The 19,012-nt window shown below is 39.7% G+C and overlaps 1 protein-coding gene across 1 annotated transcript in view; it reads right to left on the bottom strand.

Annotated features, from left to right (window-relative positions):
• Positions 1-19,012, bottom strand: part of MDN1 (midasin AAA ATPase 1) — a 145,667-nt gene that overhangs the window by 82,782 nt on the left and 43,873 nt on the right. The window contains exons 16-32 of the mRNA XM_052645558.1: positions 17,399-17,610; positions 16,746-16,849; positions 14,963-15,107; positions 14,360-14,456; positions 13,004-13,117; positions 11,027-11,174; positions 10,630-10,740; positions 8,262-8,413; positions 7,547-7,725; positions 6,977-7,185; positions 6,654-6,800; positions 5,819-5,960; positions 3,397-3,531; positions 3,176-3,314; positions 2,785-2,923; positions 2,343-2,473; positions 277-421 (exon numbers count right to left, since the gene is read on the bottom strand). Of these exons, the coding sequence (XP_052501518.1) occupies positions 277-421; positions 2,343-2,473; positions 2,785-2,923; positions 3,176-3,314; positions 3,397-3,531; positions 5,819-5,960; positions 6,654-6,800; positions 6,977-7,185; positions 7,547-7,725; positions 8,262-8,413; positions 10,630-10,740; positions 11,027-11,174; positions 13,004-13,117; positions 14,360-14,456; positions 14,963-15,107; positions 16,746-16,849; positions 17,399-17,610 (2,449 nt within the window). The remainder of the gene's footprint in view (positions 1-276; positions 422-2,342; positions 2,474-2,784; positions 2,924-3,175; positions 3,315-3,396; positions 3,532-5,818; positions 5,961-6,653; positions 6,801-6,976; positions 7,186-7,546; positions 7,726-8,261; positions 8,414-10,629; positions 10,741-11,026; positions 11,175-13,003; positions 13,118-14,359; positions 14,457-14,962; positions 15,108-16,745; positions 16,850-17,398; positions 17,611-19,012) is intronic.

The raw sequence follows: 19,012 nt of genomic DNA, 5'->3' as shown, positions 1-19,012 counted from the left end.
TTACAATAACACATGTAGAAAGCCAGGCAAAATGCTTGAAACAATGAAATTTCATGCACATACAAAAAGGGAAACGTCAGGTAAGGAAGTGTTTTATCTGTTAGAATTATTTTTCAACCTTATAATGACTCTGAAATATCGTTCTGGATTTTTTGTTTTTAATTCAGTTTCTATGCAACATAAAATTCTAGATGAATTTTTACATACTATATTTGTGGGTGCCAGTGAGCTGAGGTCAAAAGGCAGAAAAAAATGATGCTTTAACAACAGTTTTACCTCTTTTTTTCCAAAGTCGCCCCCAGGGTTCATGGTTGCCAAGATACGGAATTTCTTCCCAGCTGTCAACAGCTCTACCTCATTATCCTTGTCCTCAAGGTTGCCTTTTTCAGCTAATAACAGAGTCTTTTCCACTTCAAGGACACTGGAAGAAAAATTGGAGAATTTAAGATTAGAAAAAGGCTTCTGTATTCTCTTTTGTGGTCACAGAGTTCTTAAAAAAGAAAATAAAATCATCTTCTCTGCTGAGCTTTCACTTTAGTTAATGGTCTCCTATGACAAACTTCAAAATTTTTTTTACTAGTTATCCTAATTCCTGTGTCATGGAACAATAGTTCTGATCAAAAGGAAAAGAATTCTTTTTTCTACTTTACGCGCTATTAAGACATTTGTTTTAAAAATGGGTGACTTGTGTGCAAAGATTCATGGCAGCATTATTCATAAGTGGAGGAAACAACCCAAATACCACCAAAGGTGAGTGGAAAAAAAATCCAGTGTTATTATCAACATAGTGAAGTACTATCAGGAATAAAAAGGAGCACACTAATGATGTAGGCTATACCCATGGATGGACCTCCAAACACTGATGCAAAGTGACAGAAGAGACGACTTATATGGAATGTCTTGACAGGAAGCAGATTAGCAGATTCCTGGAGCATGAGGGAGCATCAGATATAAACTGTAAATGCAAAGTAGGGGTCCTACTGGGATGATGGAAGTGTAAACTAGATTGTGGTGGTGGTAAAACTCAGTAAATTTACTAAAACTTATTGAATTATACATTTAAAACAGGTACATGTCATGATGTGTACATTATATCTCAATCAAGAAAAACAGTTAATCATCAAGATCCACACTGATCAGAGGTCCTTTTGTCTAGTTATTCTGCTATGTCCATTTATCCTACTTTTAGTAATACATTTTTTTTCTATCTCATGATTGAATATGTACTTTAAATAAGGCTTTATTTTTCTAAACGTGTGACCAATCTGCTGAGTCTTAAGGTCTCAATGACTATTGCATCTTACTATTTTCACTGCACAACAAGACCTTCTGTTTTGGTAATTCATGCTCAGCAGCAATTTTGTTTTACCGGTGCTTTGTATCTGCCCAAGAGCCATGAGAGACGGTTGGTTCCCACAGTGGCTACTGCTTTCAGGGGATTTTGTCAGGTGAACCACCCTCACTTCCAGTGCAATCGCTGCTGGCACTTGGTCATCAGGGGTCCATCCAGCAGGACACGTGGGGTGGCCAAGATGTCCTGCCTTGGTTGCTGGAGCATCTTTCTACCGGACAGGATATTCCTGAAATCTCATGCATATTTTTCTTATCATTAAAAAAATTTCTGGAAGCCATGTTCCAAACAGGCGAGTTCACTTCAGGTTTTACTTTTCTTGTCCTGCCTAAAGTCTTTCACAGTCCAAAAAGCAGGTTTCTGTAAGTTTATTGAAGGCTTAAGAAAATCCTTAAACTGCTTTTTCTGATTAGATTTCGGTACTCGTACAGCCATATTATTTGGGAATGTTCATTTGTCACCTTTTCTGATGCATGAGTTTCCTTTCTCTTCTGGAAAATCAGCAGTCCAAGCTTTGCTTAAATGTTTCCAGAGAGGCCTGATTTCTTACTTAAGCACAGGCTCTCACATCCAACACCAATATGAGGCTGGGGGCTGTGCAGCCAGTCAGGTCTGAGTGGAGGGTAAGGGTCCTGTCCTGCGGTACTGAGAGGCCTTACAGCAATAACACCTAGGATTTTGACTCTATTGAGAAAAAAAATCAATGGCCATGTAATAATTTGCCTTAAAAAAGGATTCTAACTTGGACTCGTTTGTTTTAGCCCTAGCATCCCATAGTCCCATCTTTCTGATTATTAACAGCTAAACAGAAGAACTAGGTCTCTTAAAGAAGAAACTGAGTGCTAAAGCCTAAAAGAGCAATTGCTCACCATCGTTTTCAAACATTTTCAACAGACCTATGAAGAACATTACCATGCACAGGGATTAGTATCTATAAAACCCAGACCAGTAAAAGCATCAAACACAGGGCAAACCTCTTACACGCGTGTACCTGTTGAGTCGTTCCAGGACAGAGTCATCAGCCAGCGAGATCTCATCTAAGAGGAAAAAGCCATCCTCCTTCATGGCCAGAACCAAAGGCCCATCATGCCACTCGAAGAGTCTTGACGTGTCAATTTCCTCCTACGATTTGGAAAAGAGGGTTAACTTAAACGGTAGGTAGCTCCACAAGACAATACACACGTAGCCAGCACGAGTCCTCTAGTGAAAGGGTCCTTCTGCAGAAAGTACAGGTCAAGGAACAAGGAACAGGACTTGTGTGACAGGGTGCGCATGGCGCCCCCACGTAGACCAGTGAAAATATGAAGATAAGATACATATCAAATCTGGAATCAAACACCCCACCATGGACAAAAAGCCCACAGCTGACTCCTGTACAGAGCCAACTTCAGTTCTTTAGATGAGCGAAACATCATCACTTGCTCTGGACACACCTTGTCATTTGGCTTCTGTCTCACCGGCCGCAGCCCCCCCAGGAAGTCTGAGGTCTCCATGTGTAAGTGGCAGTTGACTGAGTATAATTTCTGATTTGCCAAGGCTGCAAACACCTGACAGATAGTAGTTTTCCCACACCTGTGAGAGACACACACCAGATTAGCAAGGAGAGTGAATTTCAAATACACCTCTACAAACACCCCAAGCAGCAAGAGAGAGGAGCCCTGGGGAGAGCCTCACCAAAGCCACAGAGACTGCTGGTCAACACAGGGCCTCTGCCCTCTGCCTCAGAGAGCCCTTCCCTCGAACACCAGCACCCTATTGACTCTCATCCAGAAGGGCAAGTGCTGCATGAACTCTATGGAACAGAACCCTGTCTCCCGACTTTACCCCGTGTCTCCAACCAGCAGCACTGGTTCACCGAATTCCAATGCTCTTCCCACCAGCATCGCCAGTCGCCGCATGCCCTCGGTCCACACGATGTGGCTGAACTTAGATTCCAAGGTGGATATCGGAGTAGACAATTTACCTATCAAAGGCAGAGTACACATTTAGGTTCTAATATGAGTACAACTCAATTCATTTTCCTTGGGATATGATGGCCTACTCACTCAGCAATTTTAGGACATTTTCTTTGGAGAAGAGCGATTGAGGACATAATTTTTTCTTGAAATGTTTCTCAAGGACTTCTTGAATCACAACCACCTCCTCCTGCTTCCTGACTCGGCCTGCCAGAAGCATAAAACCTTGGAAACCAAAAAAAAAAGGAACCGTTGAGTGTTAACACCAAGGAACGCTGAGAGTATGGAGCATTAGCTGCTGTAAAGAGGAAACCTGAAGACCTACTTTGGAAAACAAAGAGACCCTACTACAACTAACTGGTCACTCCATCAACATGACCTCTAGGTAAATCTAACACAACTGAACTTGTGGGCATTAAAAGACATTCAGGAATGTTGAGAGCAGCTTTGTTTCTAATAGTTAAAAAGTAGAAATCATCCCCATGCCCATCAACAAGAGAATGGACAAACATGATATCTCCACACACTGGGTTACAACACAGTAATAATTTAAAAGGAATGAAGTCCTGATACACAAAACAGCATGGCTGAATCTCACATTAGGTTGAGTGAAAATTCGCCAGACACAAGAGCACACACTGCATGATACTGTTTAGACCAAGCGGAAGCTCAGGCAGAATCTATCACTGGTGACAGACGTCAGAGGAGTGGTTACCTCCAGGAGTTACGACTGGCAAGAGCCATGAAGGAATCTTCCGAGGAAGTATTAATAAAAATATCCTAAATCTTAGCTGAGGTGGTGATTTACATATGTATATCCACATATATAAAAACATATTGAGCTTTATATGAAATAATATAGCACCTCCCCCATTTTACTGTTACATGTTGTTACATCTTGATGGGAAAAAAAAAAGTTCCTTCCTCTATTCTTTACCAGTTAAGAAGATCAAATGCAACTCTCATGGGTTAGTTTTATTTCTTCTCCATGCTTATTCAGTTCAGTTCAGTTGCTCAGTCGTGTCCGACTCTTTGCGACCCCATGAATCGCAGCACGCCAGGCCTCCCTGTCCATCACCATCTCCCAGAGTTCACTCAGACTCACGTCCATTGAGTCAGTGATGCCATCCAGCCATCTCATCCTCTGTCATCCCCTTCTCCTCCTGCCCCCAATCCCTCCCAGCATCAGAGTCTTTTCCAATGAGTCAACTCTTTGCATGAGGTGGCCAAAGTACTGGAGTTTCAGCTTCAGCATCATTCCCTCCAAAGAAATCCCAGGGCTATCTCCTTGAGAATGGACTGGCTGGATCTCCTTGCAGTCCAAGGGACTCTCAACAGTCTTCTCCAACACCACAGTTCAAAAGCATCAATTCTTCGGCGCTCAGCCTTCTCCACAGTCCAACTCTCACATCCATACATGACCACAGGAAAAACCATATCCTTGACTAGACGGACCTTTGTTGGCAAAGTAATGTCTCTGCTTTTAAATATGCTATCTAGGTTGGTCATAACTTTTCTTCCAAGGAGTAAGTGTCTTTTAATTTCATGGCTGCAGTCACCATCTGCAGTGATTTTGGAGCCCCCAAAAATAAAGTCTGACACTGTTTCCCCATCTATTTCCCATGAAGTGATGGGACCAGATGCAATGATCTTCGTTTTCTGAATGTTGAGCTTTAAGCCAACTTTTTCACTCTGCTTTTTCACTTTCATCAAGAGGCTTTTGGGTTCCTCTTCACTTTCTGCCCTAAGGGTGGTGTCATCTGCATATCTGAGGTTATTGATATTTCTCCCGGCAATCTGGATTCCAGCTTGTGCTTCCTCCAGCCCAGCGTTTCTCATGATGTACTCTGCACAGAAGTTAAATAAGCAGGGTGACAATATACAGCCTTGACGTACTCCTTTTCCTATTTGGAACCAGTGTGTTGTTCCATGTCCAGTTCTAACTGTTGCTTCCTGACCTGCATATAGGTTTCTCAGTCAGCCTATTAACGACTCACCAAGACCTCTCAAATCAGAAGGTTCTGAAAGGCTTTCATGGAGAGAAGCATACAAATTCTTCCAATTGATTATACCAAAATGACCAAATCTGAGTCTCAGATGACATGACTGCCTTCTCTTAGAACTCTGGTTTTATCTAATCTGTCAGTTTTCTCCAAGTTTCTAAGGCATAAGCAGGATTCTGCATGGTCACCACACTGTAGGTAAATGGTGCACAAGAACCACCAACCTCCTGCCTAAACTCCTAATGGCACTATGTCCATACCCTGACTCCCACAGGTGGCATGAAGGTACGAGTGAGAAAACCTTAGCAACCAAAACGTAACAGAACAGAGGCCTTGCAGAAATAGGATGCTAATAACAGCAGTCTAGACTTGAGGGACAAAGGCTCTGTTCCTGCAATGCCCAGTAAAATGTATATATACTGACCACAATTCGAGCAAGATTTGTTTTAACAGCATAGCTTGTGATCTACCCTAAGTTAACAGTCGGAGAGCATGTGCTGAGAGCGTACCATCGTTGGCTAAGTGCTGCAGCCAGTCATACTCCTTCTCCGTCTGCTCAGCCAATCTGTATCGCTCAGCCCACCGAAACAGATCGCGGAGGGTGATGAAGCCTTGCTTTCCAGCAAACACTGAAGAACCTCTGCGATAGGACTGTTAGAGCACCAAAACAAATGAAAAAAGGTGATAGCAAGCACAAAGTACAGAATTCCTAACAAATTTAGGCTCCCATAGGAAAAGATTAATCACATAGGAAAAGATTACAAAAAATAATACAAGTAGTAGCAAACATGCAGGAAAAGTAATCCCATAGTGTAGGACCACCGTAGTAAGAGTGGCAATTATTAGCTTTTAAGGGAGTGATTAAAAAATGTTTAATTCTGATAAAAACCACTTTTAACCCCCCAAAATAAATGGGATATTCTTAAAAGAAGAAAAAGAAAAAAAACTTGTAGCTTTGTAGAGTTCATAAGAAAAGTCACACAACAAGAATGGATCTCTTTAGTTAAGTCCATACAAGGATTATTTTATCCATTTAAAAAACAAAAACTGCACTTTGTCAATGCCAAATTCCAACCATAGTAAATGTTTCAATATTATCCACAAGTAGGGAATGTCATCATACACAATTATCAGAAAAATTTTAGTTATTAAATTGCCAAATTATAAAACAAAACCAAAAAAATGAATATTAACGGAATGCATGTTAAAGATAAGATCTTTACTCTGAAAAAAAAATAATAAAAGGATGGACGGACTGCTGTTTCTACCCTAGGAGGCCTCAGATTCTATTTACCAAATCTGACCAACACAGTCCATTTGTCATTAAATGGAGAGGTGGAATACCTGAAGGTCCAGCATGACTTTAACCAACTTGCTGCAATAGGACGGTGGCAAGCTACACCGCTTATGCAAGATTGTCTCCAACTCAGAACTAGGCAGTTCATCAAAGTGCAGTTCCACAAACCGATTCCTGAAGGCTCTAGAAAGCACCTGGGAAATGTGCAGAGAACATGATAAAGAGGGCCTTTGCATCAAATTTCCAAAATGGAGGCTCTGTTACTCACTATAAAAAGAAAAATCCTTCAAAAGAGGTAAAAACATAGTCTTACCAAGAAGACTTACACAATGTGGTGACAAACAGGAGTAAAGGGGCAAGTGCTACACACCTTTCTGCCTCCATAGAGTCCTGGGGGATTCTGGGTAGCAAAGAGCATGAAGCGAGGATGTGCTTTGACAACTTCTTGTGTTTCTGTTATAAGCAATTCACGGTTATCATCCAGCAGTCTGTTCAGTGCCTCTAACACATCGGTGGGGGCCAAATTTAACTCATCTAAGATAATCCAATAGCCTTTCCTCATAGCATCAATAAGAACACCTTAGGGGAAACCAAAAATGAGAATCAGTGCATAAATTGGTCCAAAGTGTTATATACCAATCAACAAATCCTAGATTATCATTAAATTTCAAAGCAAATTACTCTCTGCAGCTAGTCATGTCCCAAAATAATTTGTGGTGCTAAATACCAAGGAAATATACACTCTTCAAAACTGGGCCCTAGTCCTGTCTACAGTTGATAAGATGAGTGTGGCCCAAAGAAAGCATCAGCCCTAACCATCACCACTTATCTGTCATAGAGACCAGGGAGGAAGAAAAACCAGCCATTAGGGCGTCCATGTGCCTCAACTGAAGACTAAAGACTGCTTGAGGAAATCCATGGAACAGAATAATAATCCTACCTTCTTTAAACACAAGCTTCCCTGAGGAGTCAGATGTGTAACAACCAATATACTCCTGAATATCCGTGTGCTCATGGTTGTTAATACGCACGCAATGGTTACCAGTAGCTGCAGCCAGCCACCGGATCAGGCTTGTTTTACCCACTGATGTCTCTCCCTGAATCAGCACCGGATAGGTTCTTTAAAAGATCAACCAGTAAAGCAATTTAGAAAAAGACAAAAACCAGAATCAAATCATATAGCATTAAAAAAAAAAAATGACTACAACATTTAATATCCTAAGAGAACGTTTTTATACACGTATGCACTATGAATGGAATATTTGTTAAGCCCTGAGCAGTTTCTATATAAAAACAGTTACTGAGAAACTACTGAAGAAAGTAATTCCAGCCCCTCTTGCACTAGTAAGAACCTGGGGACTAGCTATTACTCGCTTAACAAATAATAGGTGATGAGTATCCATCAGCAAAATAGTAAAAGGCAATCTTAATAATGGCGAAAATTATCTGCACAGGTACTGCTCCCACCAAATGGTACAATTATAAATGGTCTTTTGTGCCACGTGAAAAGTGGCAGGATTGACTTTAGAAAGTAATTATTCACTCAGCAAATGAGTAACAGGAAAGCTCTTTGAAAGTTAAGGAAGCAGGACTGGACTTTGAGCAACGCCTATGCTGGTGAGACATGAGAGCTGTGAGAGGGAAGATCCACACACCCTGCAGAGACCACTCGGGCTATGTCTCTCAGGTTCAGCTTGACGGAAGACGTGAGGATGTATGTCTCGTCTATTGTAGGCTCCTTGTCTCCCAACGAAATCCAGTAGCCTTCCACCTGGATAAGCCTACCTCCTTTCGGTTCTGGAATAGGCTGAAAGACACAAGGGTCAGAGAAATAAACCACAGTCCCACGACAGCTATGGCATTCTCTCAGAGAGGGGTGTAGAGTGGGAAGTGAACTGTCACCAAGGATGCTGCTTTTTCTGGATGCTTTCAACATTAAAATCCACAGATGAACATGAAAATAAAATTACTTTGAGGGATGAGAACAAAATGGTGACATGTACTGGTCTTAAAACTCAGGTAGGGGTAGGTAGATTTGGGGAGAAATTAAAATAATTTCTCAGATAGTTTATGACTCAGTTCTCTTCTCTCATCTTTGGTCAAAAATATGTGTTTCATATAAACCACATTCCCCAAACAAGGCCAGTGTTGTACTGCAGTGGGGGCGTGGGGGTGGGGTTACACCACTAAATTCTGGATCCCCTAGAAGACATTAAATATAAAAGCAACCCCCCAGAAAAACTAATTTGTTAAGAATAATATTGTAGTAAAGGCAATCTTTTGAAGATGTGGTGGAAGTTAAGCTGATTTACACAAAACGACCATTTCTGATCTATGAGAATGGCAAAGTGGTGGTCACAAATATAGCTACAGAAAAGTGCTCTTTTAGCCTCCTGACTTGAAGCCATAATTGTAGGCACTGCTTTTAAGGACTCCTCAGTCGGGCAGAAGAGTAGCAAGAAAAAAGAACTGTTAAGCCTCCATCATGTGTAACCATGAGGAACACACACAAAAATTAAGTGCAGGGGAATTGTATTGAGATAACCAAAGCAAGCTTGAGTCTTTTCTCAATGTTTTCACAGTTTACCCAAAGTATATATTCATGTGTTACTTGTACAATTTTTCAAAAGGAAAAAACATTGAATCCAAGTACTCCGAAGTCCCAATGGCCTTTTCTTCCTAAAGTGAGAGCAACTGACATGTGAACAAGACATTTCGTGAGCCAGTTTCTATCAGCCTCCTTCGGTCCCATGCATTCTGTGATTCCCTTTGTTGAACTGAAATGGTAATTGTGTGTAATAGAAAAACGAAAAGGAAAGGGGGAAAAAAAGTCCAACCACTGATCAAAAGAGAGGTGTGCAAATAAATTATGGTGTAAGCTTCTGATGAAATGCTAAGTGACAATCAGAAAGCATGTCACTCACAGTGATTTCTGGTACAGACATAGAAATACATCTAGGATATAGTCAGACTAAGAAAGAAGATACAGAATATTCTTATGCGATGGTCTCCTTTATAACACTTATATTAGATATATACAGGCATACTCTAAAGATTTTCCAGGTTGAATTCCAGACCACGGCAATAAAGTCAATATTGCAATAAAGACAGTCCCACAAAAATTTGGTTTCTCAGTGCATATGAAAGTTATGTTTACGCTGTACTACAATTTAGTAAGCATGCAATAATGTGTCTAAAAAAATGTACATACCTAAATTTAAGAATGCTCTATTGCTAAAAAAATGCTCACCATCAACTGACAACATAGGGTTGCCACAAACCTTCAATCTGTAAAAACTGCAGTATCTGGGAAGTACATTAAAGCAAAATGCAATACAGTGGAGTATGCCCATATTAGAATTTACCTTAGAATTCTTATTAGAATTTAGCTAAAGCTACACACACACACACACAAATATCAGAATTTTATATATAAAAATTTTAACAAATTTTATATATATATATGATTTAGAAGGAAAGGACAATCTATAGGGCTTAAATCTCCAAAGAGTAGGATTACCATGACTTTTCACCACCTAAGGTACTATCTTAGATACTAAGACACTATCTAATGTTTAAATTTTGTGGGATAAACTGATTGCTTTTATAAATAGAAACAAGTTTTGCAAAAAAAAAAAACACAAAACCTAAACAGCTAACAATTTGATATTTCTGCCTTTCATTTATGTTATATCAAAAATCAAAAAAGAGGACTTTCCTAGTGGTACAGTGTATAGGAGTCCACCTGCCAAGGCAGGAGACACAGGTTCAATCCCTGGTCTTGGAGGATCCCACCTGCTATGGAGCAACTAAGTCCACATACCGCAACTATTGGGTCCATGCTGTAGAGCCCACGCGCCTAGAGCCTGTGCTCCGAAATAAGAGAAGCCACTGCAATGAGTCTGTGCACTGCAACCAAGAGGAGCCCCTGCTCACCGCAACTAGAGAAAGCCTGCACACAGCCACAAAGACACCGCGAAGCCAGATAAATGAAAGTTCAGAAAAAGATTAAAAAGAACCTACCTGCTTCAGCAGACTTTTTACATTGCCAGAGACAATGTGTTGACAAATGAGCTTCTGAACCACTGGGTGTGATGCCCTGTCAAGTTGTGTTAAGAAACCCAAACAAAAGCCCTAGAGAAAAACACAAATATACACAACAGTAGTTATCCTTCTGTAATAAGAGGCCAGCTTATTCCAAGAACACAATTCAACCTCTCGAGTGGTGCTGGTGCACAGAACAACTTTTACACGTGTTACAAGGGTAGAAAAAGGCGGATGGTTAGGCGAGAGTGCCGGATGAAACATCCTGGGCTAGTCTGACTGAAGCACACGCAGAGCAGGCACCTGCATCCCCATGCCTCCCTCCCCAGGGCACGCCCACCCCCCAAGCTTCCCGCCACACAGGCTGTACACAGACCTCATAGAGCGACCGCTGTATGTTGCCACACGGATTGGAAGCTGCAAATCGCAGGGCCCTACACAGAGTCCGAAGGCTGTAGTGAGGTCTGTGGCCGGTCCCATCCACCAATTTTGTTCCAGACTCTTTCCTCACAGCAGTGTAGAAGCTACAAAGAGAATGCAGCTCAGATTTATTTCAGTAACCAATAAGTGTTATTATTTTGCTGTTGTTCCTGTTTCTTCTACAGAAGGGCCAAGAGTCATTTTTATAGATTAAGTGGCCAAGCTTACATAAAACTTGCTATCAAAAAATAATAAAATGAAGATGGATCAGTTTCCTTCAGGATGGAAAGAGGAGAGGTGAGAAATCTGACTCTTAAGGAAAAGACAGGGAGATTTAAGAGGTACTTAGCAAGAATCTTTGGAATCCTAACACAGGGTTCCAGAGTTGGCTTTAATATGAGAGTCATGTGAAATCCCTGTATAAACTCTAGTGGTGATGGGCAAGCACACAGAAAACAAAAGTCATGGTGTTTTTTAAAGTCTACAAATATGGCTATAACCAACAATGACAAAGTTGTAAAAAGACTGATAACCGGTGACCATGTCTACTTTCATTACCACATACATTAGAAGTTCAGAAGGTGACAAGATGGAAATTTCAGATGGAAACATCAAATGCAAAACTCAAAAAGTCATGATAATTCATAAGCAGAGACCACAAAATCAATTGTAACCAAGTGTGTGTCAGAGATAAAACTCAGGTTCTTGCCCAAATGGGATCTGGCTTGCCTCTTTTCAATCTAGCTAGATATCCTTTCTTTTGTAGAAAGAATCCACATTCCAGTGTGAGTTTTTATATATGGAACATGCACCTCTTGTACTATCAGCACTTATAAGAGCCACACTGCTTTATCCCCACTTTCTGAATATCTGTACTATTTCTTGGCTAACAAAACTCAGATTTTAAAGTGTGGTGTGATAAACCATTCCAAAGCCCTTTGACAAATGTCTCCTTGACTAACCTATTTAAAACAGGGCTCCACGTCTTATTTTCTAACTGACATTTTATGTGTTATTTTTCTTCACTTATCACAACCAAAAATAACAGTACATCTCTCTTTATTTATTGGTTATCTTCACCTGCAGAATTAAAGCTCCAGGAAAAGAGCAAAGATTCTGTTTTATCTACAGCTGTACTCCTAGCACCTAAGCAACTCAATAACTATTTGTATTAAAAAAAAAAAAAAAGGAACAAAGCACAAAAAGCAAAGTAAAACACTAACATGATCTAACTTCAAAACCTTCACATAATGTATGTTTCATTTTAGAGGACACAGAGAAAATTAAGTGACATGCCCCAGATGACAGAATTAGTTTGACAGAGCCAGCACTAGAATCCAGGGTGTCTGATACAAAGACTATACCCTCTCCAAATGGCATGCAAAAAAGAGGAACGAGACTCAAAAGCACCGAGCCATACCACCACTCTATAGATCATTCAGCTAAGCCCTATTAATTCCAAATCAGACCCAATCAATTATATCAAGCTTTGCCCACTTTTATGGCTAACACGCACACTGCACAAAGGATTTCACCAAGGCAAATCAAAATACTATTTATATCTCCTCAAAGAATTTGAATCCTCCAAGGACTCAAACTCTCAGCTGTGAATACAGAAGTAATTAGGAGAGTATTATCTGTTACATATTTTCATAGACAGTGATTTATAAGCTCTGTATGTACTACATTGGCCAAAAAGTTTGAGTTTTTCTCTACCATCTTACAGAAAAACCCAAATGAACTTTTTGGCCAACTCAATAGCTTCCTTAGGAAAATCCAAGGGAGTCCATAGTTTCCAGATTTAAAAATGAAGTCTAAATAATCCTTCCATCAGTCTTCTCTTGTTAGAAGCAAAAGAAGAAAATTTATATGCATGAGACACATTTTTCTATTCAGAGGAAAAGTTTATAAAGAGAAACCAGAGAGAACGCACGTTATGATTCCTTGCACTGTGTTCTTATTCACACTCAAGCCTTTCAGATAATCCACAGTAAGAATCTGTAAGTCTTCTTTACTTTCTAATTCTTCTACATAAAGTTCTGTGAACCTGTAAGACAATTATTCCATTATTGCCATATCGAGGAAGTTAATACATCTATCTTAACAAAGAAAAACACAAGACAAAAGTTATGTCAACTCATTTTACCCACTTGTAATATGAATTATGAAAGCCTTTCAACTTGGGATACAGATTGATCATAACAAAATAGAAAATAACATAACTATTACCCAAAATATACACTATGACTACTACTACTGTGAGACAAAAATCAAACAGCCCTTGCAAAAACAGTTACAAAAATAAGGCTTATTCTTCCTCATTCTCGGGCTTCCCAGGTGGCACAGTGATAAAGAATCTGCCTGCCAATGCAGGAGACACAGGAGACGCAAGTTTGATCCCTGTGTTGGGAAGATCCCCTGGAGTAGGAAATGGCAACCCCACTCCAGTATTCTTGCCTGGGAAATTCCATGGGGAGAGGAACCTGGTGGGCTACAGTCCATGGGGTTGTAAAAGGGTTGGACACGACTGAGTGACTGAACACACATCCTTATTCTTAATCTCAGAATGTGTTCTTGATCACAACTACATGTAACAAAAAGTACATACAACAACAACAAAGTCCCCTCAACGTCAAAAATTAATAGTTGCAGCAAAGGAAAATACAACTCATGGTTGATAAAATTTGCCCAAGTTTTTATTATATTATTACTATTTTATTATTTTATTATGTGGGAAGAGATTTAATAAAGTTTTAACACTATTTTAAAACTTAAGATTCAATAGGTTACCAACAACAAACAAGCTCATATATCTTTTCCCAATGCTACATACATAAAATTCTTTCCCCTGTTACTGAATGTTTAAAGATGAAAACTGAAACTTAATGTCCTTTTACAAATAGTTAGCCTGATCCAAAAGGACTCATCCTAAGATGCACCTTATATGAGATACTGTTATTTCCTTATATGAAGGTTTTCTAATAGCCAAAGGGCTATTTGAAGAAGCAAAGATTTCTGTTTTCAACAATATCCAGCCCATCAAATGGATTAACTACCATTAAATGTCAAATTAACAACCCAAAGGAAAATATTCCCTAGTGTTTTAAGAGTTTTCTGTATTCCTACCACCTATAGAAAGAAAAGTATGACAAATAAGAACATTCCTCTATCAGCAGTCAAGAAATTTCAAGCATTGTTATGAGGGTTGATTATATTACTATTACCAATCAATAAATCAAGAGAGATTAATTTTAAAACTGTCTACAGTTACCAGGCCATGTCCCCTTACCTGTTTCTTATTCCTGGTGGGAGATTTCTTTTGCCTACATCAGTTGCTGGATTCATACATGCAAATAAACGGAAGTCGGGGTGACGAACCAGCGGTTCTGTTAAAAGAAAACTATAACTTCTCAATAACTTGTAACAGTAAGTGATGGGGGAAGACTAACTCCACTGAGCCCTCGGGTGAATCAGTCTGTCTCAAGGCTCAGCAAGGGTGGTACTACTGGCTGCTCAACCATCTCTGCCTTTGGGGAAACCCCACTGAAATCAGTTTCCAGATCTATGTATACAACCTAATTTTAAGCTGCCATTCTACCATCTCTTACGGTGTGGTTATCCGTGCTATTTGTGTTTCATCACCTATTCATCAGTGTGTATTTTGTCACTGAGTGAGCGTGCTTTATTACCCACTATCCAAATGCTTTGACAAATTATTTTATTTTTTTCATTCCTGTAACACCGAACAGTAAGACTCTGCATAGAATTACTATCTACAGAATAAATAAACCACACTGAGAGGCCCACGCAATCTGCCTAACTGAAAGAACACTACTTTAAAGAGGTCAAAAGGCCTCGCGTCAAGTCCAGCCCCAGGAGGATCAAGAGCTACCTGTGTCTCCTCGATCCAGCAACACCAGGGAGCCAGAGGAGCCTTCAAGCAAACCACTCAGACATTCTAAAGTTTCTGGAGCAGCCAGGTTAATCTCATCCAACAAAATCCACTCTCCTCTCTTCATGGCCTGAGCTAATGTACCCTAGAAGATGAAATCAAATGTCAGGGATCCATTTCAGATGCAGACACACTCACCAACAGCAGTTATGAGAGCAGGGTTAGAGCAGAGGCAGGGGCAAACTGCTCCTGCCTGATGAGCTCCTGCCTTGATGCCAATGGTGCCAAGTGGCCACCAGAGCTAAGGTCAAGTTAACTTTTTTCAAATGTCCAAAAAGGTCAAAGAAATATCTTTGAGCCTAAGAGTGAGATGCAATAACCTAGACCACTGCATTATATGGGTGGTGAGGTAAATAAAAACCTACAATGTATTCAGATGTTTAAAAGCATCCAAATGGCTACTAAAAGCAACCAAAATAAACACAGGGTGAGGCTGTAAGTATACCTAGAAAAGATAAATGACCAAGAGTGTGCAGTACTTATAATATAGAGTCTTCACAGTTTCTGAAGAATGTCAAAATGAACCTCTCCTCCTGATTTTATCTCTTGAAGTTCTACTTTCAAAAGCACTGAAAAACAAACCTTATAATCCATTCAACTGACATATCAGAAACTGAACTGTTTTAGTGTTATTTAAGTGCTTTATACTTTTGCTTTCACGGTGATCCTAATAAAGAATCTTCTATAAGTAAAAAAAAACAAAAACAAAAACAAAAAACAGACCAAATGTATGGAACTTCAGTGTGATGCCAAGTCATGAAATAGGTATAAACCCTATTTTGACAGCACTTGATGATTTCATTGGTTATTTTAAAAACAATTGTAATAAGATGAAGAGCTGATGTCTAAATTCTCCACAACAACAGATATATGGTTGAAGGACCTCTCTCTCATTAAGACATCATCTCAAGTAAGATTCTTGCATCACCCTTAGGGTGAGAGGTCTGAAGACTATCGCGATTTTCTTTAATAAAAATATAAAAAAAACTTAAGTCACAAATATTCAATTACACTGATCCTGCAAGGTCACAGGACAGAAAACAGTACAACTGCTCATGCACTGGAATAAAAAATGTAGCCCACATGAACGGATCCAAATCCACCTCCCACCCACAAACACAAACACAGCTACAAAAACAATAAAAAATTCACGAATTATCCTCAACTGCATCTTACAAAATAATGACAGTCTCATGGACACACAATTTTGGGCTTCCCTGAAGGTTCTGTGGAGAAGAGTCTACCTGCCAATGCAGGAGACACGGGTTTGATCCCTGACCCGGGAAGATCCAACATGCCACAGAGGAACTAAGGCCTTGCACCATAAGTACTGAGCCTGCACTCTAGAGCTTGGGAGCAACACCAACGGAGGCCTTGCAGCTAGAGCTTGTGCTGCACAGCAAGAGAGGCCACGGCGATGTGGAGCCCGAGCACTGCAACTTGAGAGGAGCCCCCATCGCCGCAACTCGAGAAAAGCCCGGGCAGCAGTGAGGGTCCAGCACAGCCAAAATTAATTAAACTCTTAAACCATATAAAAAAGACTTTATCACATCTATAGAGAGACATTTAACACCCCCCAAAGAATTCTTTCATTAAGTGTTTACTGTTCTAAGCAACAAGCCCTAAAATGTCAACATGAGGAGAAGACAGAACAGTAGCCTCTTTAACTTGCATTTTGCATCAAATCAACATTCCCTTAACCTAAACAATCAAAGCAAAATACCTCTACAAATGCAAACAATAGGGCATTCTCAGTCATTTTCATCTGTTGTTGGGCATGGTTGAGTCTAAGACCAAATGCTTCCCACTTCTCTTTTAGTAGTGACCCTAGAGAAGAATAAAGATAAGAATTAAAAATACATTTTGCATCATAATATATATAACTTAAAACACCACATAATTAACAAAACACACACAAAAATCACATCTTAGAAGTGTAAAAAGTTAAGTCCAAATGCTTACACAATGCCAACCATATGCAGCCACCATACTAGCCAGTTCATTTATATGCATATGCATTAGATAACTCATTTAATCTGACTATTCCCACTTAATAGATGAGAAAGTAGAGACTAAGCCACCAAAAGCCCCATTCACGGTGGAATCCAGTTTTCTGGAAATGACCTCTTCTTCTAAGCATTCGTGACTTACTGACCACTAAGTGGTACTTGACTTAGTCAATGGTCACCAACCATTGACTTTTATAGAAATCTTGCTGAATCCCAGGAGCAACAATACTTCAGAATTAGTCATGTTTGCCCTAAGTCCCAGCAATCCCTAATTCGTATTGCATCATTCTGCCCCAAACTCCTCTCCTAATTCTGCTTGTTAGACTCCGGCCATGACCTCCCACTAGCAGCCTGGGCTGCCACCTACCAGTCTCACTCTCTGTCCCATCCTTGTTGACAGCTGACTTGTGCACATGCTGCATTAGTTTCAGGAGATCTTGCCACCGTTTCTGCCTATAACACGTCTGAATGTGTCCCAAGAATGTAAAGTTTTGCTTCTTCGAAAATGTCTGAACAAAGAGTTCTTCAAATGCCTCCCGTAAAGGTAGCCAAATAAGCTTATGGTCCACTGGCTTGTAACTGAAACAAAGGCAGATATGTGATTCACAAACTTCTGAAGCTAACAGAAACGGGGAAGTATACCTAAGAAAACAGGAATAGGTGTTAAGATTTCTTCTACATCAAAATCAGAAACAATAGCAAAATACTTAAAATCTATGTTAAATTTTTAAATTATGATCTATTTTTTCCCCATGTGTTTGAAGGGTCTATGCTAAAGGTAATCATTAGATAATCAAATTATGAAAAAATCTGAAGTTCCAAACTGGGTAGTGAGAGGCATGTCATTTATTTTACTAACACATTTAAATAAACATCATGTTTATTTAATGATAAACCATATTTTATTAAGAGTGACCAAAATGTTTTTGAGATATTTTAGGAAAAAATATAACATCTGAAATTGATTTACTTAAGCATCTTGTACTTACTTTAACATCATGCCTTGTCAATGGTGGAGTGGAGGAAGAGACTGCTCTCAAAGAGATTAAAAATTGGGGGAGGGGGACAGTAAAAAAAATAATTTTTTTTAGACGTTGCAATGGTTTGTGACCCTCCAAGGCTCAACTATTTATTTCTGAGTATTAAGATTCCCTTTTATTTCTTAGCATTTTATTTTTCTGGTTGGGAAATTAGGGAATTCATTCATTTAAATTAAAATTTACTACTAGGGGTGGGGAGAAGTTAATAAGAGTCAAGAAACACTGCTCTGGCTAGATTTAAGGTAAGTTGCCCAAGCAGCACTAATCATTCTAGAAGATTAGACAAGATCAAGCGTACAATTTTCTTCAGCCTAGGATACTAAATACTACAATTCAGGGATGATAACCTCAATTTTGTTTCCAAGAAATATAATTTGAGAACCGAAACAGTATCAAAATGTTTCAAAACAAGCAAGTACAATTGGAGAATCATGGATACTATTTACTGGCCTGAGGAGGAACAATGAGACAAGTAAACCCAAGTGCCCTGAAACTGAGCATCTACATGGAAAAGTCCGATTTCAGAGAAAGTATGAGAACTTCACAAACTCAACTTCGCTTCCTAGTAAGCACTGACCCATTAATTAGTAAAAACATTCCTTTACTCCATTCATTCCACTGAGATTTACTGAGCACCTCTAGTGTTTGGCACTGAGTAAACAAGACCCACCAGCTCTTGCCCCTCAGGAGCTTACAATCTAACCAAAAAGACAATAGAGGAAGATCCCTACTAGTATAAAATATCAAGTAGAAACTGGTGTGCCAGTAGATAAAATGAAAGCAGAGGGGGTGAAAGAAGGATTTTAGTACTTTAGCTGTGATGGTCAGAGGAGGCTGTGTTAAAGATGGGAATTTGAAGGCAATCAAACAAGAAAGGGTTTGGCTAAGTAAATACCCCTGGGTGGCAGGGGAGGTGACAGAGGAAACAGAAACACGGAGGG

The sequence above is a fragment of the Budorcas taxicolor genome, chromosome 9 (assembly GCF_023091745.1).
Source record: "Budorcas taxicolor isolate Tak-1 chromosome 9, Takin1.1, whole genome shotgun sequence".
Taxonomy (NCBI): domain Eukaryota; kingdom Metazoa; phylum Chordata; class Mammalia; order Artiodactyla; family Bovidae; genus Budorcas; species Budorcas taxicolor.
This window is presented reverse-complemented; position numbering and strand designations above follow the sequence as displayed.